The sequence below is a fragment of the Dermacentor silvarum genome, chromosome 1 (assembly GCF_013339745.2).
Source record: "Dermacentor silvarum isolate Dsil-2018 chromosome 1, BIME_Dsil_1.4, whole genome shotgun sequence".
Classification (NCBI taxonomy): domain Eukaryota; kingdom Metazoa; phylum Arthropoda; class Arachnida; order Ixodida; family Ixodidae; genus Dermacentor; species Dermacentor silvarum.
The window spans coordinates 340172423-340194706 of record NC_051154.1 but is presented as its reverse complement, the minus strand read 5'-3'; the positions used below and the strand labels follow the sequence as shown (position 1 = coordinate 340194706).

The 22284-nt window shown below is 48.5% G+C and overlaps 1 protein-coding gene across 1 annotated transcript in view; it reads left to right on the top strand.

The window, feature by feature from the left end:
- The window catches only part of LOC125943311 (peroxynitrite isomerase THAP4-like), a 39900-nt gene extending 18805 nt beyond the window's left edge, over nt 1-21095 (top strand). The window contains exon 9 of the mRNA XM_049662391.1: nt 21019-21095. Coding sequence (XP_049518348.1) covers nt 21019-21095 — 77 coding nt within the window. The remainder of the gene's footprint in view (nt 1-21018) is intronic.
- The last annotated feature ends 1189 nt before the right edge of the window (nt 21096-22284 follow it).

Here is a 22284-nt window from a genome sequence, read left to right as displayed (position 1 = left end):
AAGTCCAGAGCGAGTGGCCCTTGCGGGTGTTCTGGGGGTAGCTCCACCTAGTATGAGGTGCGTTGAAATCGCCCAGAACGACCATGGCGTTGCGGCCAGCGCAGGTGAGCGCTTTGCGGAGGACGAGGAGTAGAGGGGCTGAAGGGGCTTTGGGAGGGTGTACACATTGAGAACAAAGAGGCTTGCCTCAGTGCGACGGCGGGGAAGGATTTCGAGGAGGAGATGGGCACAGCCTGAAAAGTCCAGCTGGTGCAGTACGGCAGCAAGGTTACGGTGCACCAGGGTGGCAACGTTTGGGTGGGTCTCAGAAGAAGGATGAAAGGAGGTGTAGTCGCGCAGCTTCACGGGAGCTAGGGGTTCCTGGAGTGCTAGGACAGAGGGGAGAGTGTCGGGAGGGATGTTCTGGAGGTGGAGCTGCAGGGTGCTCCGCTTGCCGCGGAACCCCCGACAGTTCCACTGCCAGAGATTAAGGTGCGGGGGGTGTCTGGCCATGATGGATGGCGGGGTCACCGGACGGAGTTGGGGTAGGTGCAGGGGGGAGGGGGGCGGGGCGCGAGAGGTGCGCGAGGGTGGCCTCAGTCGCGCTCTGGCGGGCCTCTAGGACCGCGACCCTGGTGTCTAGGGCGGTAAGGTGGGATTCGATGGTGGCCACGCGGTTGTCGACACTGGCGATGCGCTCCTCAAGTCGCACGAAGCGCGCCATGACGCGCTGCTCAAACGCCTCCAAGAAGGAGGTTGTTTTGCGAACGATGTCACGCTCGGGCGCTACGTCATCGGAAGAGGGTGATCGGCGTTTGTGCGGGGGGTGGCGGGTGGGAGAGGAGGCGCGCGATGACGCAGCCGAGGGTGCCGTGTTCATTGGCTCCTCTGCTGGCGCCAGCTGAGGCGGCGTTTGTGAAGGTGAGGTAGCTGGGCAAGGAGAAGGAGAAGGAGCGGGGGAGGACAGACGCGCTAGCGCGGCCTGCAACTGGCGCGACAGCTCCTGAATTTGTAGCTGCTGGGCAGCGATAGTGGCCTTGAGGGCCGCGGTTTGGGGGTCCGACGTGTGAGGCTGCGATTTCCAGCTTACCGGTGATGTGGTGGTGGGGGCGGTGGACGCCTCGGACCTGGGCAGAGGCGGGAAGGAGACGGAGCGGTGGCAGCTGGCAGACCGGGCACCACGGGAGGGAGAGCGGCGGCGGGAAGGCCGAGAGGTCTTGTGGATGGGCCCGGTGGGTGGCGCTGGTGGGGGAGGCTGAGGCTTAGAGGTGGCCGGAGGTGACGACGGGCCGTTCCGGTCGAACCGGAGCTTGCATGGACGCGAGCCCGTGACGTGGGCTCCCCTGCACAAGATGCAGCAGGGGACGCAGGTCGGGGGCTCGACTGCCTTGTGAGCCTGGCCGCAGCGGTGACAGAGGGTGGATTTGGGCTTCGTGCACACGTCCGCGCGGTGGCCGGGAGCCCAGCAGTTAGTGCAGGCCTCGGCTTTCGGGCGGAACGGGTGGCAGCGGTAGATCCCGCAGTTGAAGACGATGGCACTGGGCAGTGTTGTAGTGCCGACGAAGGTGATGAGGATAGATTGCGAGCGCCCCATCTGGCGTGCGTCGGCGATGGCGTAGGGGGTGTTGACATTCATGGCTTGTAGATCTTGGACGATCTCGTCCTGGGTTTTGGAGTCCACGGCGTTTTATATAATGCCGCGGAGGGCGTTGTCGGGTGCTGCCATGTAGGCACGCAGGGGGTAAGAGGTGGGACTCAGGCGGAGTTCCGATACCTGAAGGTAGAGACGAGCACGGGGTTCAGATGGGGTGCTGATAGTCAGGGAGTTGTTGTACGGATTGATCCGTACACGGTCGGCGGTGCGGGCGGTGGCATAGTCGATGGTGGCAAGCGTGCAGAGGATTTGTAGCAGGGCTCCGTTAGTGGTAGTGCGGAGGTCAAGCCCCCTCCCGGTCTGAAAACGATTTTGAAGTCCTCTGCTGGGAGACGAGGGAGGGGAGCGTGACGACGGAGAGTGGTAGTGCTGGGGATGATGGCTGGCGGTGGAGTAGGGGTCTTGGATGGGGGCGAGGTAGGCGGCGTTGAGGCGATGGCCTGGTGGGCCGCGGCTGCACGGTGTGCTTTCACGCCACGGATCCATTGTGAGTCGGCTTCTAGCTCAGCAGGGGTGAGGGAGACGCCTTCGACTTGGTATGCCATGTCGGCGGCTTGGATGGTCACGAACGGTTTCGGCGGAGGTGGTGAAAACGGGCGGCGTCGGCCGCAGGTGTGGCGTGGAACGCAGCTGCGCGTTGCGCAGGTGCTCGGAGTCGAGCGTTGCGCGCTATGCTTAGCGCGTCGGTGGCGTAGCAGATCACAAGGGTTCGAAAAGGTCGAAAATGGTCGGAGTAATTGGCCGGCCGCCAGGTCGAGGAGAAAAGGGAGCCGAGACGGAGCTCGCTCGAAACACGTCCGGCCTGTTCGGCGGCGGAAAGGAAAAGCCGCCTTCAACGGCCTCCGTTGCCACTAAGGCATTGCTAGCAGATAACACTTTTGGTTCACTTATGAACATGCTGCTAATCTCACATGAGTTACTCTTCTCTTCGGCTTTTGACGAAAATCTGCTAGCGAGTTCCTCATACTTTGGCTGTGCATTACCTACGGATTTTGTTGGCTGCGGTTGTCTTTGTTCGATCAACGCTTGAAACTTTTTGTTCAAGGCTGCCATTACCCTTTCGTGCTCTTTCCGTTCTCGCTCGCGTTCACTGTCAAGCTCTCGTTCTCGACGTTCACGTTCTTTTTCACGTTCTTGGCGCTCACGTTCCTCCTCACGTTCTTGACGCTCACTACCTCCCAAGCAATCTCAATGCTTTCATCATCAAAGCCACTATCTATTATTGCATTTTCGATAGCTGGCCTTTCCATTGTTTCTTCCGCCTCAACTTCCAAATCCTCGCATATCAACAGCAAGTCTTTCCTCGTCAACCTTCTAATGAGATCCATGGTAGCTGCCCCGACTGGTGGTTAGAACTGTTTCCTTAATTTGTGCAAACTCAAAATATGCTACAAATGCCCGATTCCTAGAACAATCAAAATAAACACACAATATTTGAAGTCTGGCGAATCAAAGGAAAAACCACGCGCTCACCCATGGATGCAGCACCACGCCATCTCGTCCATCCGTCCGCGGTTCCCAGTTCCTCGGGACTCCCTGGGTCGAAGGCTCATACTTCTTCGTTGCTCCCAGTTCCTTCGCTGTTCGCTCTCAGGTCTCCTTTGGTCGAAGGCTCATTCTTCTTCGGTCGAAGGTTCATCCTTATCGCTGACACCAGTTATTAGATCTGGTAGGCGTTGGTTGCGGGAGTTGGGGGACGTTGAGGCGGACTTGGGAGAAACAGGAGGGATTTATTTACATTATGTACAGTGATTAAAGTACAAAATACTGAACAGTCACAAAGTGATCGATGGCCGGCCGCATCTTGGACGCTGCGGCCCGTGGCAAGAAGAGCTCTCTTCTCCTTGAGTTGTCGCTCTTTTAACCCCTTCGGTCTCTCGGGGTCTCTCGGGGTCCGTCATTTTTGGCCAATCGTCGAGCCAGCTAAGGTGTCGTCATTTTCCTCCCCTGGTATTGGCCCGTGCAAGTGCCGTCATATTCGGCCAATGGGGACGCTCCGAGGGCTTCATTGTCCGATGGCTGATTTACTTCCGGCTTTGCCTCCTCGCCTGGAAGCGCTCGGCTGAAGGAGACGGGATGTTCTCGGAACGGCCCTCCAGAGCTGCAAAACCGCTTTGCACTCGACCAAGGCTTCCTTCCTGGAACCGTGCCAGCCTCCCGTTCCAGTTTTGGGAGAGTCAAGCAGGGGGAAAGACAATAGCTCGACGTGCGGTGCGTGAGGTAGGAGTCGCCAACCTGTCTGACGGGTCCGGTAGCGTGGTTGACGCGCCTCGGTGCACCATAATTGGAACGCGACGACCTTTTTAAGGTGGTGGGGAAACTTGGGTGATTCCGGGAAAGGGTCCGTATCTAACAGTCTCTTGCAGGAGACTAACGCAGAGATAGTGATTTGAAGTCTGCTAGACTTAAGATGTGTGAGAACGATGCCGATGGCTGATGGAAATGTTTTACAACAATTCTTCGTCGAGTGAAAACCGATACATCCAACATAGTTCACAACACATACACACACCGCGGCTGATTATGCGCGTCGCATTTTTGCACATCAAAGAGAAATTTCCAGATACAGAGCTACTGCTGCACCTAAAAGCTACACAGTGGTTGTTCGACGACCTCATAAGAACTGACATCCCGTAAATTGCACTCAGAACTAGCTAAAACACCTCCAAATCGTTCCGCGGCGCCCGACCAGCAACACATTGAAGCCGCGCCGCGCCGGCTCGCACAAGCCAGAGAGGAGGAAAAGCTCGTCGCGCGCCGTTTCGTCCTCGCCCGATGAAAAGGTCTATAGAGACATGCTTCGATAGCGGAAGATTCGGAAGGCTCACTGCATGCGATCTATGATTGTTAAAACGCAATCTAAAGGCTGTTTCTGTTTGTCCATTGTACTCTAGCTTGCACGTTGAGCATTCAAGTAAATAGACAACATTGGTTGTGTCGCCGTCGAACTTGCCTTTGATCTTGAGGCTAAAATTTGAAGTGGTGCTCTGCGAAGTCGTCATGCGAGCGCAACCTTGCACAGTGACTTGTTGAAAGGATGACAGCCTATGTGGATTGGTTTTCTTATTGTAGAAGTAGGCAGCATGTCGCGTAAATTTTTTGATCGTCGGTAAACTGCGCGTGGCGGTTCTGGAAACACGTCTCTGCAGCGATACTCTGCATGAGTATGTTATGATGTTTTTTTAAGGATTACATTAACGTGTGGAATCGATGCAGAATGTGTCAAAACTAAATTTGTATGCCTTCGTTGCTCAACCCGCTTATCCTATCTAAGAAGCTGCAAAGCGGTCCACTGCATCCGCTCGCTTAATCGCGTCATTCACAATTAGGAGCGGATACTTCTGCATTATAAGGGCATCGCTGAGTCTGTCGCAGTTGTTAATGAAATCAGATAGTTCGGAACAAATCCTCTTAAAGCGAAGTGCTTGACTATAGGGTATACTGGTTTTGCTGTGTTTAACATGGCTACTTTGAAAATGGAGGTGTCGGTGAACGTCAGTAGGCTTCTGATAAATTGTGGTGGTTTGTCTGTTTCCGCACAAGGATACTGTGACATCAAGAAAACAGATAGATAAGTGTGAGTATGATTGCGAAAACGAAATGGATGGATGAACCTTATTAAAGCCAGCAATGAAAGCGAGAAGTTCCGCCTCCCCGTGGTGCCAGATGAGAAAGATGTCATCAATATAGCGTTTATAGTAGTAGGGCTTTAGTTCACGTGTTGTAAGAAATTCATTTTCCAGTTGTACCATAAATGTATTAGCGTAATTGGGACCTATTTTGGTCCCCATTGAAGTGCCACTCACTTGTACAAGGTGTACGCCGTCAAATTCAAAATTGTTAGGATGCAAGATAATTTAAGCAAGGTAGCTAAAGTAGAGCTATCAACAGATTTGTCAAGAGGAGAATCATCGTAAGCGTTAATGACTGATCGGATTCCGTCGTCATGGGGAATGTTAGTATAAAGAGAGGCAACATCCAATGTAACTACCAACTAGTCATAGGGGATGTCAAGTGTAATTATATCTGCTAAGAAGTGGGACGTGTCCTTTAGATAAGAAGGAAAAGTAGAGGGAATCCCATTATATTAGGCTATCGACATAGCTTGAAGGTAGCTCGGTGACAGTTCCAATGCCTGACACAATAGGGCGACCGGGGTTATTAGTATTGTGTATCTTGAGTAGTAAATAAAACCTTCCTCGTACCGGACTGATAGGCATTAACGAGTGCATTGCTTAGTCGGCGAGTTTACCATCTCTTATTAGATGACTGATGGTGTTAGAGACAATACTTTTAAAATTGTCAGTTGGATCGTCATGAAGCCGCTTGTAGAAGGACTCATCAGTTAATTGCCTCTGAGCCTCCTTGACGTAGTCAGTCATGTTCATTACTATACTATAGCTTTGTGTATTATAGCTATACCTTTATCGGCGGGCTTTATAAAAATGTGTGAGCGTTTCTGCAATCCTTCAATTCCTTTTCGTTCGGGGAGAGGAATGTTTTGTTTGAATGAAATGCGTTTACCATAGGCCTGCAGGTTGTCACGTTGCACCACTGAAATATACAAATCAAGAAATTTATCCCGCTGAGTGGGCGGGGTCCAGTGTTGGCGGGGAGATATGGTATTCGAGCCGGCTCGCTCATGAAAAAACTCCCTCAGCCTCATATTTCTCGCGAAGTTATCTAAATATTTAGCTAGCTGAAATTCGTTAAAGCCGCCGGTAGCCGGGCAGAAATTTAAACAGGATAAGCGTGTTGAGCCACGAAGGCATACAAATTTAGTTTTGACACATTCTGCATCGATTCCAAACGTTAATGTCATCCTTAAAAAAAACCATCATAACATACTCATGCAGAGTATCACCGCATCGACGTGTTTCCGGAGCCGCCACGCGCAGTTTACCGACGATCAAAAAATTTACGCGACATGCTACCTACTTCTACAATAAGAAAACCAATCCACATAGGCTGTCATCCTTGCAAAAAGTCACGGTGCAAGGTTTGCGCTCACATGACGACATCGAAAAGTGTTATGAGCACCGCTTCAAGTTTTAGCCTCAAGATCACAGGCAACATCGACTGCGACACAACCAATGTTGTCTATTTACTTGAATGCTCAATGTGCAAGCTACAGTACATTGGACAAACGGAAACTGCCTTTAGATTGCGTTTGAACAAGCATAGATGGCATGCCGTGAGCCTTCTGAATATTGCGCTATCCAAGCATGTCTCTATCCTGGACAAGCTAATTGCCACCATACTTGAATCTGGTTTTAAATTTCGTGCCGTGGCCTCTAGGATTAACAAAAACCCGTGCACATTAACCTTTTTGTCCGCGAAATAGATTCATATTCCTACTGTCCTCAGAAGAAACAGCTCATGTATCGTCGCATCGTTTACGCCACATCGCCAGAACTGCTGTTCGCACACCCGACACACAAGCTTCGCCCGAAACACTTTTCTAATTGATGATGAGTCATTGTATTATATTTAACCTAGGATGAGTGATATTAACGATTTATTGCTGTCTTATTTTTGTTAGAACTTGTCTACACACCTTTCTTGCTAAGCTCGTTTGTAAACTGTTCCTTTCTTGCATCTGTTGCTCTACGAACCTGTCGTTGCAATCATCCCGTGGTGCATTCTTAGCATGTTTGAGTGATCATTCGTCATGGTGCAAGTACACTACAGCAAAAAGCTGTCTCTGCCAAGGTTGTTCTTCATCTTCTTGTCTATATGCTTGGTGACATTGGATGCTCTGCGGACTTTGTTGTACAAACCTGTTCTTACAACCATGGCGTGGCGTAAAATGTTTTTTTAATTTTTATATTTCTTATTATTTATATTTTTTCTTCTTTTTTTCTAATCACGTTTGACATGTGTAATGCTGATCCGACACGGGTACCTTACAGCAACAGTGTGGCGTGAGGACCCCCCCCCCCCCCCCCAATACCATGTTGGTCTCTGTCAAAGTTGTCTGTCATTCCCTGTAAAGGTTGTTTGATGTGTCATCTTGTTGTAAACCCTGATCTTCTTGTGTATATACTAGGGGACATTGGCTGCTCTACGGACTTTGTTGTACAAACCTTTTCTTGGAACCATACCGTGGCGTCAACATTTTTTTCATTTATATATATATATATATATATATATATATATATATATATATATATATTGTTTTTCTCATCTATATATATTTTTTTCATTTGTTCTAACCACGTTTGATATGCGCAATGCTGATGCGACACGGGTGCCGTACAGCACCAGTGTGTCGTGAGGACCCCCTCCGCACACCCCCCCCCCCCCCCTCAATACCATGTAGGTATTTAAGCACGCCGCCTCACCATTTTATGTATTCCCTGACGAAGGTTGGACCAAGGCCGAAACGTTGGAAAAAAAGTATCGTTTTGTTTTTTCCGTGCGTACGCACGGAAAATGACAGGGGATGCTACAGCACTCGGTGGGCTGCAGTGATAACAGGAAGCAGGCAAGGGCTACGCCGTCCGTGTTTCTCGAGTCTGGCAGGTTTCTTCTGCTGCACTCGCTCGACCCATCCCCCGGTTTGTCGCCTCTTTTGCTTTTGTGCGGGAGCGGTGATGGCCAACGTTCAGCGCTACTGACATCCAAGCACTGAGCGTCTGCCGGTTGTGCTGTGCCTCTACGCTCATGGCAACTTATAGAATGAGTGGGACTCCAGTTGCTTCTGCGGATCGACCGGACTTTCCAAATGCTCAGCTTTCGAGAACAACCAGGTGAGCTGTACTCTTCAGCAATGCTCTCGTGAACCGTAATCCTATTGAACGTCGCAGATGTAGCTTGCACGCGGGCACTTCGATGCCTTGGAAGACAGTAAAAAAAGAAGAAAAACTAGGAGGGAGCATGACACCAAGCAGCTAACCCCGGCAAGCCAGCCTCTTCCAACGCCGCCCCATCGCCCCCTTTTCTGGGCCTGACCTTTTCAAGACACTTCGGGGTACGCAGTGACCTGTTAGCGGTGCCCTTATCGCGCTCTCCGTTCTATCCTCTCGCGTACCGTGCTCAGCGCATAGAAATTTACCGCTTGCGCATGACGCCTTGAGCCTTTTCATTTTTATGACTAGGCATCAATGTGGTCACGTGACGCTCTCTCCTGGTTCTTTTCTTTCTTCCGTGTTTGGTGCCCTCGTTCAGCGACATTGACAGCAGATATGGATGTCAATAGCGTCACGGATTGAAGTGCGCATCTGCACTTATTTCACGTAGATAGATAGACAACATCAGTGTTGATGACTGTGGACAAACCAGAAATTAGGAAGGCCGACGTCCGACAACGCGAAACAGCGAGTCGGACCTTCTGCTGTGCTGTCGTGGATCGTATTTAAAATGTGGAGTTACGTAAAGTCCTGTTTTCCTTGTGCACAATTTTAGCAGCGTCCACTTTTGTTTACTACGAGACAGGCCCGTACAGTGCCACAGAGAAGGGACCGAGTTCTATGCTAAGCTTCCAAAAAAGGCATGTACGCGTGCGCCTCACAAACCAAAGTTCGTGCACGCAGCTGGCGCCACACGCATGCACAAACACGCAAATAAGAATTTGCATGTTTTTTAAAAGAAAGAGTCCTTTAGCACATTTTGTCTTCTTCTTTCTGGGGTTATATACGTGCCAAAACCAGTTCTGATTGTGAGGCACGCCGTAGTGGAGAGCTCCGGATTAATTTTTGACCACCCGGGGTTCTTTAACGTGCACTGCAACGCAAGCACACGGACGTTTTCTTTTTTTTTGCATTTCGCCTCCATCGAAATGCGGAAGGCGCGGCCGGCATTCGATCCCGCGATCTCGTGCGCAGCAGCGCAACGCCTTAGCTGACTGAGCCACCTCGACGGGTTAGCAAATTTTGTCCTTAGGCGAAATACTTCCAGCAGTGCCAAGATATCTGGTCGTACTTGTCTGTGTTTCTTGCAAGAAGCTGTGCTGCAGAGCAAATAAAGAACTTTATCCTACATTGTCAGGTTTCGAGCGCTCGCAATAGTCGTGGGACGCCGTTCCGTTGCGTTTCCGAGAAGTCCATGTCATCCGGCCACACGGGAAGGGCCCACTGGCCGACTTTCGGGTGCGTTTCGGGCCTTGAGGGGAGAGACCACGGATCCTGGCTCCACAATCGGTTGCTCTCTGCCGGCGGCTGCCCCTTTGTCTACCCCCCGGCCGACGCTTGCTTCGACTCGGCGGGCGCGCGCACTTTCACGTTGTCTCGATAGCGGCAACCTTTAGCGGTCACCTGCAAACCATTTTGTATAGCAGTTATAGATTCAGATTCGGTCATGCTTGTTAACCTTGTATTTGTATCGAATCCCGGCTTTGAACTGTCGCGTTGTCGTTTCCGGAGAGCTTCGTCTAGTGTCTCCCTTCCTGCGTGCGCGGTCTCGCTTTCCCCTAGCTGGGACTGCGGTGGGACGTGCGCACGCAGCGGCGGGTCTGCACACGGAACGGCCGTGGGGCTCCAACCCGTGGTGGTCCTCCGGCGCGCGTGATCGGAGCGTGAGCGCCGTTAGTGCTGTGTGAGACCAGAGTGCTTAAGGCCCTTATTCAGACAGTTTCCTAAATATTTAGCGTTTGTAGTCCTTCTGCCTGGGCTGTAAATCTCGCTTGGAAGGGTTTTAATCATTGATGTGCTAAATTCACGATCAAAAAACCTTAGTGATACTGTTTTGCCTTTATAAAAGTGTAAAATGATTATGTTCTGTGTTTTTCTGTATTTTGATTGTGATGAAAGCATGACTGTGCATATTGTTTTTGCTTAAACCGCTTACAAACTGTAAGGGATCAGAGGCCTTTGTCAGGAATTTTAAGACGTTCGCCTCTGCCCCTTTAGCAGGCTCTGTAATAAGTTTGTTGAAAAGTAAAGCTGGAATTGAAAAGATTAAAACGGAAAAAATGCATCACCTACGGCAATAGCTGGAGTACAAAGATGCCTTGTGCGTGCACTGCATCAGTCAAGGAATAATTATTTCACACTAACGCTACATCATCAAAATAGCCCCGAAAAAGTTCTGGGACTTTCTCAGTGAAAAGTGGAGATTGGTGTCGCGAATTTGAGCTGATGGCATTATTATCACAGATAAAAAAGATATTACGTAGCGTCGTAATACTTATTGTAATAGTCTCGTTTCAGCGAACGCTTCATGCACGACCAATGCCCTAGAGTTCAGTGCTTGGCCAGGATGTGAACTTCATTAACTATCAGGGAGTGGTCTCCATGTTACTTGATCTAAGAACGACTCGCCAAGATGTCTTTCTGCGGCAGTACGCAGTCTCTTGCATGCAACGTTTCTAGCAATCATTTTCGCGCTTCTCGTTTGCATGCAAGGTTGCCTGACGACAGCCCGAGTGGTGCCAGTGTTCAAAATGGGCGATCGAATGTTATTTGAAAACACAGGCTAATTTCTGTTGTAAACTGATGCAACACAACATCGTTTCAGAAAGGGCTATTCTACAGTTACTCAGCATGCTTTAGTTACACATTAATATGCTTAGGTTCTCGATAATAGCGGTTAAATTGATTCATTATTTTTAGATTTTAGCAAAGCATTCGCTAAGGTCCCTCACGATAAATCAATATTTAAGCTTAGAAATTAGGTGGCATTGCTGAGCTATTTATGTCTTGGACTGCAGCGCACACATGAATAATCGCGAACAATTTGTTGATGTGTGAAGGCAGCACTCGGACTGTCTTGTGGTCACAGCTGGTGTTCCATAGGGCAGTACGTGTTATAGGTCATTTGCTGTTTTTTATTATGTTTAAATGATATTGTGAACCCATGTGGGCTTAAATAAGCTCATTCGTAGATGATTGGAGTTTTCTTCCTTCAGATAACTTGGTCTAGCGATCAGGATCACCTGAACACAAGTCTAACTAATATTTATCACTGGTGGTTTGTAAATGCAAGTTTCGGATAAAAATACATACCTTTGACCATTCCTTATAACATTCATAGTTGCTCAAATTCTCATTTGCGAGAAAACTATTAAACGCAGTTTTCGAAGATTTTAAACTATAATATTCCGAAAGAAAGCGATAAGATGAGTGAATGACATCAACACTGTCCAAATGGCGGAAGCTCTGTTGGTCGGCAAGACAGACACGAATAACAGCCTGAAAATTTTAGCTTGGTAGTATTTCCCTCAACTTCCCTCTAAACAAGAAGCACGCCGTGAACAGCAAAAAGTAACTGAAGACGACGGCGGGAAAAATAACCGTCTCAAACCACACGCAAATTGTTGCACATAATAATTATCGTGCATGCCACTTTACGACCGTGATTTTTTTTATCAGCAACTATGTGATTCGAAAGCAATATTTGGCCAAAATCACTATTTGCTTCGAACTGTGTGTGTGCGTGCGTGCGTGTGTGTGTGACAGAGACGTGCATTCTGGCGTCTGTTTACAGTGCTCTTGTTTGCGTTTAATTGTTTGCTTCGGCATTACAGAATGTGTTCTTTGTCAAGCTTGCTGGAAAGTTTGGCTCGACTTTTTTTTCTCTTTTGCAACTATTTCTTTTTTTTTTCATTTTGTGCAGATATAACACCCTAGTAAAATCTGCACGTGGGGGTAAATATTCCGAAAATATCAATACATAAATACTCCCAATCGGCCTTATTCAATTCCAAGTCACCGATGCATGCTTCGCGCTTATTGTTTGGAGCCTCTTTTACCGATTGCTATGGAGAATTCTTGATTGGCATCAAACAATCGCATCCTGTTTAGAACAATGCATTTTAAAGAATGAACGTAACAATAGGCTTTCCCGTGCGGCGGCTGCACTTTCATGTGTCAGTTACTTCGTTTTAACGTTTAACTCTTGAGCGAAAGCAGTCTTGTACGCGGGCACGTACCCAGGGCGCCCCTTTCCCTGAAATTAACCGGCATAGCCCTTTCCTTTGTTACCGGTATAGTCTCCGGCACAGTGTCATTCCTGCGTTTCTTTCCTGCTTGAATGCGTTTGATGTGGTTCCTTGTTTACCAAGTAAAGGAGAGGTGTACTTCACGGGTACGCCTGTGAGATACACCTTATTTCATTTCTCGTTCGAGGGTTTACGCACCTTTATGGTGAATTGTGGGTATTCACGTTTCATCTTGTAAAGCTACCCCCCTCCCCCCGAAAAAAAATCCTGGGCGCGTTCCTGCTTGTGTAAGGGGTGATGTCCTGGGCATTTCTATTTTTCATGCTTTTTAACAAGCTGAAGAAAATGCATCGCCTGACGCGGAAGCGTCATAATCTCAGGATATGTGAAGAAATGCGAGTGCAATGCCGAGCGCTTTTGCTAAATTCACCGATGGTATGCGCGCAGCCGAAGGCACTTTTGTCACAGTTTCTTACAATGCCACCTACTTTATGTCTTTCCTTTTTATTTACTAAAACGCTGTAGGCACAATCTGGGCCCTAGCAGCACGGGTAAGAATGTATGCATTAAAAGACGAGCAAGAATACATGGGCTGCATTAAAGAAAATGTACCGTGTATTGAAAATTTCAGAGAGAAAACTGGGGGGCGCTGCTACACTTGCATGCATGGAAATGCCGGTATCTGGTGACCTCGGGTTGGCATCGTTCTCGGAGAACCGGGACACCACCACGAAGGCACGCCTGGCTAGCACGGTTCCGTCTCTCACAATGGTTCATTTTGTAATAACAGAGCATGCAAACAGCTCTTTTCTCTTCATTCTTGTACAATAACGTGTTTGATTGAATAATGAGGATTCGTGATTTAATGCAAGCGTATATGAAACATAATTAGTCCCGCAGGATCGCTTAATTGGCAGGACGGATGACAAAGCATGCGCTCACTGTGTGACAGTTCATAGCTTGTTCTTGTTTTCGCTCGCTTGATTAAGCACTATAGATGAGTAAAATTTATTGAAAGATGGAATAACCGCCGCAGTGTCTATATCGTTGTGCTGCTGAGCTCGAGGCCGCGGCTACAATTCCGGCTGTGGCGGCCATATTTTGAAGGGTACTCTGGAGGGGAGGGGGGGGGGAGTAATTTGACAGCATGTCAGAACTGAACTGGTGCGAATTTCTCCCACTCCCATTTAGAAAAATATCCATTGGTATTCCTTGATGACGCGTTACACCAGTCGTGGCACATCGACCACGCTACACTCCTTTCGGTTAGTAAGTCACTTCAAGCTCGGTCGCCAACTAATACCGTTTAGCATGTCCCATTAATGCACACAAAGTTAGGGCTGTACTTCGACAGCATCGGGACATGCATGCCATAGCACGGCGAACGTCCTGAAGGGCCCGATCATCCGGATTCGAAATCGCGAACAGGCATTCACGGCGCCGGTCGTGCTTAGATCATTGTTGAAACCGCTAAAGCCCCTCGAAGTTCTAATACAAGCCGTCAAGCCGGCAGCAAGCGGCATGACGTCACAGGCATGGCGCTTCCGCGTCACACGCGTCCCATCTGCAGCGCACAAGTAACTCGATGCAGAGCGAGCAGGACCGCCTCTGAAGGCGCGACGTGCAGCGATACAGGAGAAAAGAATTCGGCAGAATCCATCTTACGATGACTTAGCATTGAAGCACTGCAGCGTCAAACCGTACTGCTCAAGACACCTCTATTTACCATTGGTAATGGGTGAAGTAGGCTAAGCATGGTAAGGCCACTGCTATACACGCAGGCGCCGCAGCGTGCACACCTTCGGACGCTACTAAGAAACTGTTAAGTTTCAACCTGGACAAGCGCATACCTTGGACGTTTCCCACGAGGCGGTCCATTCATCAGCGCGCGCACTGACAGCGATCGGGCGTGTCTAGACTGTGACGCGTTAACAAAGGAGCTCGCGTCGAGTCAACAACAGCCACCGTCATCCGTGGATACGGTAATTACCGTGGAGATCACTCTACCTAATCCTGATCCTGACAAAAGGGCCGTCACGCAGAGCCCGGTAATTGATGAAACGAGCGATCGTTGCCCAAAACCATGGGAACAGCTTCGAGCTCAGTTTCCCAGGTGGCCACGCTTACTCAAGAATACGGGGATGCGACATTGGAGATCGGCCCGGCGGAACGGTGCGTCAACATGAGAGGGATGTTGCGACCGATTCAACGATTCGGACAGACCGAGCTACCGTCATCAGTCTCCTAGGGAAGACGACGGTATTAAAAGCGGAGACCTGTGGTGCAGTGAGGGTGGTTCTGACGTGTCTTGATGTGAACTCGGATGTTTAATATGGCTCTGATAGAGTGGGCTTCCGTCCCAGGGGGCCAGTGTAAATACTGTAAATTAAATAATTTTGCCTTCATTCGTACGACCGGACGCACTCATCAGTGGGCTCGGTGGATTCTTGGCCCAAACGCCACCTCGAGCCGTAACAAAACGCTGCGCCTTATATAGGACGCTACAAATCCTTCTCTTCCCGCAGTATTCGTGGCGCAGCGCGTTGAAGCGTCGGATATGGCTGTACTTGAGGAACGAGTGTGAAGCGGGTTCGGATTCAAGGTAAAAGGCAGGTGCTGTAAATGAAATGTTTCCTGACTGTTGTCTGCGAACTGCAATTGCCAAAAATTCTGAGTAATAATTCAGCCAAGACAATGAAATGTGGTCTGAGCAACTGCGTTGTTCGAAGGATAGAGCGCCTTTTTAGCATGTATGGCATTAGATTTACTTGTAGCATTCATGTACAGATAAATATACATTCAAACGCATTCATAATGAAGTGCTTGGGACCTCCAAACGTTATAGAGGTCACTCCGTTGTAAACATCGCGCATCGTAATGCTCACACTAGAGCAGGCTTAGCACCAGAGTTGCCAGATGGCCCCAACAAAAAATAGCCAAATTAACTCAAAATGTAGCCCAGAAATAGCCAGACCCAAATTTTTCGTGAGAAAAAAGTAACCAAAAACATAGCCAAAACGTTTCCTGATGTTCTGTAGGTGTCTTATAGATGGTGTAGATGGTATCCAAATATCGCCGCCTATTTCCGGCCCCAAAATTACTTCTGCCGCACGAAACCAGCACAACACTGGCCTCAAGACCTGCGTAAAGAATTCCAGTGATAGCTGCCACTCACACTTGAACACCACTTATTGTTACAATGAGCCGAAGGATTTCTTTTCCGATTTAATCATGACGTTATCGGTATTTACTGAGCCATGTTGTGAGCGAACTTTAGGTCACACCTCGATTTACCCCAGGCATTTTCTATAAGAGTCGGGAAAAATATTTCGTGATTATATGGGAACCTCACACAAGACCTTGACTCTACCTTAAAAGATGCTCATTCTCAACTGCTATATTTTAAACTTTGAATGGATGCTTTGCAGATGCAAGATGAATTTCCAGTGCAGAATGAATTTGGTAAATTTTGGAATGGAGTAAGAAACTCGCCGAGTTTCTTATTCCATTGTGAAACTACGCAGCAGCACAGACTTTTAAAACCAAAGATGTGCATCAAGTAAAGTTTACCTTTAAAAGAGGGGTCCTTCTCCCATTCATTGTATGCACAGCTGTCTTTCACCCACTTGCCCATGCATGCTCAGTTTTGAGAAGGCGAGAAGTTTTTTTTCCCCCAGAATTCTCAGTCAGACGATTACAGCAGCCTGAACATGTTCGTGCCCTCCAAGTGGCTATAACTGTCACCAGAATGCGCTACGTTTGCTTGAACCAGAATATCTGATGAGACCTTATTGATTTGTGGTTAGCGCTATCACGTAATGGAAGCCATGACTGCATCGCGCTACTTTGTTTTACACAGCGCACTGCTCTCTGCTGGGAAAAGCATTCCCCATCAGAAGCTGTCAGTGTTCTCACTGAGTGCAGTGCTCTGGAGAACATGCAGACCACAACTAGAGCAGAACATTTAGTTTTGTTCCACAGTCGAGACTACCGCGCTTCGCAGAGCATGTACAGCTGTAGCGGAAAAAGATTTGCACAAGTGGCCGATGGTCCGAGCAGGGAAATTGCTGTACGTGGCGCTCTTGTTCCCGTGCACACTGGTATCTAAAGTGTCACGTGATTCATGTTTCTAAGTGCCTGGCACTCTGTTTTCAGCGTGCTAGGGAGCAACAGCGTTGCGTACCGCCGTTGATCTGATCGGTCACGTGTGCTAATCTTCTTCCGCTGCAGCTGTACATAAAGGCTCTACCCGTCGCGTGTTTCGTTTAAAGCAACTTGGGCATTTTTAAAGACGATAGTCTTTCTTGGGTACCTAAACGCGAGATACTTTGTCTGTCTGTCTGTCACTCGATTCAACCATCCGGCCAAAACCAATAAAGCTACGAGCACTGGTGGCACGGGTCATACACGTCATTATACAGCGCAAATAAAACCTCAGGCCTAGTTAAGGCAAAATATATGTACGTAACCGTGATCCGCAGCGTTCGTTTAATTAAAATACAGGTTGGACTGGTTTTTACGCAAGTACAGGAATTAGGGACATCAACTACTGCGGCGAAGCCGATCCTGGGTCGATGGGGTCGGCGTAACTCTATGGGAAGAATTTTATGTCGAATTAACGAGGGTATCTAGAAAACAATAAAGCAAATGCTTCCGACGTCAATGCACTTTTATTTAGTGAATGAGTGAGCTACTCCTGTTGCTATTTTGCACGAAAGCAAAGTGGAAGCTAAAATTCTCACGTCGTGACTCATTGGCTCTTGCAGTGGCGATCGAGGCCTCGCGACTTTCCTAACACGGCCGCGGCGCACGCCTTCATTTGCGACATGCTTTGTAGTATCGCGATGTAGCCAGTGCTCTTGAACTTCGACAGCTTTGCACCAAGTCAAAACGAAACAAGTGTTTGTCGCAACCGCTGCGGAGAAAACCGTGGCCGCTATTGGTGCGATTAGGAGCGGCGAATTTGCCATGCTGAAGGCATGCGCCGGACGCATGCACCGAGTCTGAACGAAACTACCATTCGCGGCAGGAACTGGGAACAAAACCATGGTCGCTGACTATGCTATCATGAATGGCGGCTACGCACTTTTTTAAGCATGCGGCCAACGTGCATGCTGAGTAAAAACGAAACTACTGTTCGCCGCAACTGCTGCGGAGAAAACCGCGACTGCTATCGACAAATTCTATCGAAAAAATTGAGAAATTAGGGTATTGGTGAACTGCACACAATTTATTTTAATTCTTGCGTTTTAAGAAAAGTCGTAGATTCGCCCGAAAGCCGAAGCATCGCTTGCAATAGCAAATTAGTAGACAGCTATACAAAGTTAGGATAGTAGTTTTTTCGTTGCCGCATAAACTAGTAAACATTTGCTTATTAACTATATTAACAAGCACGGTGTCAGCGTGCACAGGCAAATATGAACACGTCACACTCGATGGGGCACTTGCTGTCGAGGAAGCGTGCCGTCGATCGCTTCAACGTAAACGGAGTGCCGAGAACACATGGCACGCACAAAGCTACAAGCCGCCAATGCACCTACACTGCCTAGACTCTGCCCCCAATGCAGATTTTGAAGATACGGCCTGCACGCCGCCGTGCGGTATGCAGTTGATGCCAGAGTATAACGCCGCCCGCTATGCCTCCCTCGCCCTCACCCCCACCCCTCTGGTGCCTCTAGTGCGACGGAAGGTGCGCTTCCTCCCCGCTTTTATTTCTTGCACACTTGAGATTTAGCTGCGGTCGTCGGCTCTTCTTGCACATACAGCATACGGTGCACGGCAACAGCGTTATAGCCCATGGAAGCTTCTTAACAAAAAAACTAGCGCGAAAAGATGTGGACAAGCAAGAAACTACTACAAACACAGGCACTGTGCTTATCGTTTCTTGCTCGTCCACGTCTTTTTCGCGCTAGTTTTTTCTTAAGATGGATCCATATCAACTGGTCCAGCTCTCACTTATGATGTTTACACGGAACAACTATGTGCCAAAAACAATTTTATGGCCCCAACGCGTCATAGACACCATCCTTAGATAGCAAGTACGCATCTCAAAGGCCATGCTTCTGCTTTGCGGAAACTGAAAATGCGTCATAGGTGTTGCCCCGGCCGCTTTGGGCTTTGGGCCCATCGTCAAGCTACCAAGCAACATTAAAAGTGAACATGGCTGCTCAGGCCGGCGCGGGGTAGCAGTTCGCAATGTATGATGCGGGAACGGTCGCACAGTTGCGGCGCAACAGCGGGGTTACCAATGCATTGGGTCCTATGGGAGCTATGCCGGGACTGGCCGAAAACGACATAACAGCGGGGTTCTACTGTATAAACAGGGTGCCCCAGCTAAAAGTAGCCAATGTTTTAAAAATGACAGAGTGTGCTAAGATGCTCAAAGCAGCTGAGTGGTGTTGAGGATCGCGTGTCCTCGTGTGTGGTATTTTTTTCCTTTCGCAAAGTCAAATAATTAGTATAAACTCATTGCCTAACCTTTTGAATATTGGCTTCACCAAAAAAGTGCCAATACAAAAGTTGTAGATCACATTTAAAAATGGCCGACTGAAGTGTTTGCAGCTGAGTACCATTGATGGAGCTTCTTGTAATTCTCTACAGAAAGCCTGCGAGATACAAAAACAACCGCGTGATAGCTCCACTATGTCAGTGCCCCCAGACGATCGATCAAAAAACAAAATTCGCATATCTGTGCAGCGGTTCCGGGACGGGCTTAGCGTTTCAGGTGGCCGCAAGGTACGCACCAGCAACTCTTGCTAGTAAGATATGATCGCGAACGAAAAGAATGTGGCAATTGCATTTTCCTTCCCGATTAAACAGTTGTGCGGTCAACATTTATTCAGGGCCGAGCTTCTCTTTTTTCTTGCCATGTGTGTTCGGGCTTCATTCCACAATGATGCGAATATGTTTATGCCACTTCATGTCGAAGTGCGACACACCTTCATCACCAGCGCTCGCGCTGTGCCCCCGATTGCGACACAGCACGCGAGTGAGTCTCGAAAAAAGCATGCAAGCAATGTCCTTTACTGATTGGTTATCTGGGGGCGCTGAAATAGTGGTGCTTTCACGTGGTTGTTTTTGTATTTCGTGGGGCTACCCTGGAGACCGAACGTTTTTATTTTTTAGGATATCCGGATGAAACTTTCAGGATATGTTCACACCACCAACCTAATAAGAACTGCAAAGTTTCATGAAGCTGTGTTGATTAGTTCCAGAGTTATTGAGGTCTAACTAGGTTGTTCATGTGTATGCCTGAGGAAGAGCTTGGAGAAATCCCAGGACATAGTAGGAAGCTGAAATTCACAGTGATGATCCCTTGATAGATATCCTGTGGAGCTACAAAGCCCTTTAATTTTTCGTCCAAAAAATTTTAACACAACTTAGAATTTGATGTAGCCAGTAATGACCACATTCATCAAAAATAATTGCTTATTATAAATTAACTGCACCAGCTTTAGAAAAAAGAAGCTTGTTACACCCTGGCAGTCATTGAGGAACAGAATTAAAAAAACGGCACACAAATCTGAAAAGCGGTTCTTGAGATATCGCCTTCCTCAGCACCACTACTAGCAAAAAAATTCATTCTGAGAAAACGGGCCTTGAAAGTTGAACACATGTGTTTTTATTAGAAAGCTCTTGCGGAGCAGCTTGAAGTGTCCTTGTGCACTCTTTTCTTGTTCCACCTTACTTCCATCCTCAGCTTCTCTTTGTGTCGTTTGGTGTTTTTTAAGGTGTAGAGCATCGTTTTCAAAAGCTCACTGGATGGCTAGGTGTCCTGGCTGGAGTCCAACAGAGACTGAAATCACTTCAGTTGCTTTGCAGCAGCTGGCATTGTAGCGCAGCACCGTGTCATGCAGTGCTGTTTCTGCAGCAATCAAGGATGCGTGCTGCTCTTTTGGCATCAAGGACCAGAATACAGAGTGGAAAGATTTCTACGCATTCCAAGTGTTCGCTCCCATGCAGCGCTGAAGAAGAGACACCTGTGACACCGCTGGCTGCAGCAACGTAGTCTGGAAGGTTGTGATTGTGCTTGGGTTATGGCTCACCCTTTGCCTCTTCAGGTTTATGGCTGCACCACGATTCAGCTCCCTCTGGGCAAAGTTCGCGGTGAGGGTTTTGGTCGGTCGATGTGACATGATGTTGCCATCACTGCACGCTGCATTAGTGCCACGTTACTAGAGTTGTTCCTAAGGGCTCAACCAAAATGGTCCGTAAGCTTCTCAATGAGGGCTTTCGTCAACTTCCCCTTACCACTTAGTGGCTTATCACTCTTTTTCACAATGTTTCGTAGTCCACTTCCCATCCTCTCTTGGACATGATTGAGGCATTCTTTCACAATTGGCACAAGCCCGTAAACATTCTCTTCTATGAGGGCAGGGAAGGTACGACTGTCATCAGACACAAGGGTAGTGTAACACAGGCCATGCTTGGATATGAACCGCTTTAAAAGAGTCAGGCCGCCTTCACCTCCATTCTTTGAGATTTTGCATCGGTGTTCTTCTGGCAGATGTGGTGCTGGTGCCAGCTGTCATATGCTGCATCTCCAGGTTTGGGCCCTGTTTGGCATCCAAGGCAGTGGTTTGAGAGAACTATGGCATCCAAGATGAGACCTGTATGGAAGTCAATTATGGATCCTACTCCAATGTGAGATGTGTGCCCGCACTTATGCCATGTTCCATCGTACACCACGGTGATGTCTTTGCAAAAGCTGGGGTCTATTTGTTTTTACGCGGTAATGACTGCTGCGGCAGAATTAGCATAAAACTTATCCAAGGCGTGGGCCTCTGGATCCCTGAACGTCTCTTTTAAATGCTTTTGAAACCTCTTGTGGTGCACACCTCTGTAAGAGACATTAATTGCTGCCCAAAAATTGTTGAGAGCTGTCTGCCCCTTTCCTATTTGCTTCATAGCCATTATGGCATGGACATTGACTTCGAAAGCCTGAGAGTCCTTTTTACAGAGTGATGTCCACGAACTCTTAATGGTGCCACAAGAGGGGCACACGACTTTGAGTTTTGTTGCCAGTCTAAGCTTGGTGCTCTCTCGCACAGTGAAACCACCCTTCAAGCAATGTTTGCACACTGTGCAGCCGAGCAGGCTGCTAAAAACGACCATCTGAACGAGAGAAAAATGTTCGCCCTCACTTGTAGGTGTAACTGCAGGTCTAAGAGCAGGTACCATTAGCTGAAATTTCTTCCGGGTTGCTGGCATAGAGCCGAGTTCAGCGCAAACGACATCACGATGTTTCGCATTCGCGTTGATCTCTGCCTTAGTCAGAAAACATGCCCACAGATGAATAGTCAGCGGTCCGCTCACGCTCAATGGCGCCGGTTCAGAACACGAGCTGGGTCCGGCTGTCACGGAAACACTCGGGTGTGCTTGCGGCTCCAGGCACACTCAATGAGCCGGATTCTCGACTGGCAACAGCCGAAAGCACAGTTTTGCTGCTGGAAGCATGTACACAATCAGCCGTGGCAGCAGAAGATAGGAAGTTCGATGCTCATACAAGCCGCATAGCACGCTTCTGCACACCGAACCTCTGCACTGGCTTGAGCTTCGTTGCCGGCATTGCGTGCAGCAATGAAGATGAAGACCACGGAACCAGTGAAAAACAAAAAAAAACAGAGGAAATAATCTAAGAGATAGTGCAAGGCAGAGAGGAGCTCGCAAGCAGACGTCTGTCGAGGCGGATGGAGCAAGGAGCAACAACGTGCCAGATGGCCACAACAAAAAATAGCCAAATGGGCTCAAAAGGTAGCCCATAAATAGCCAG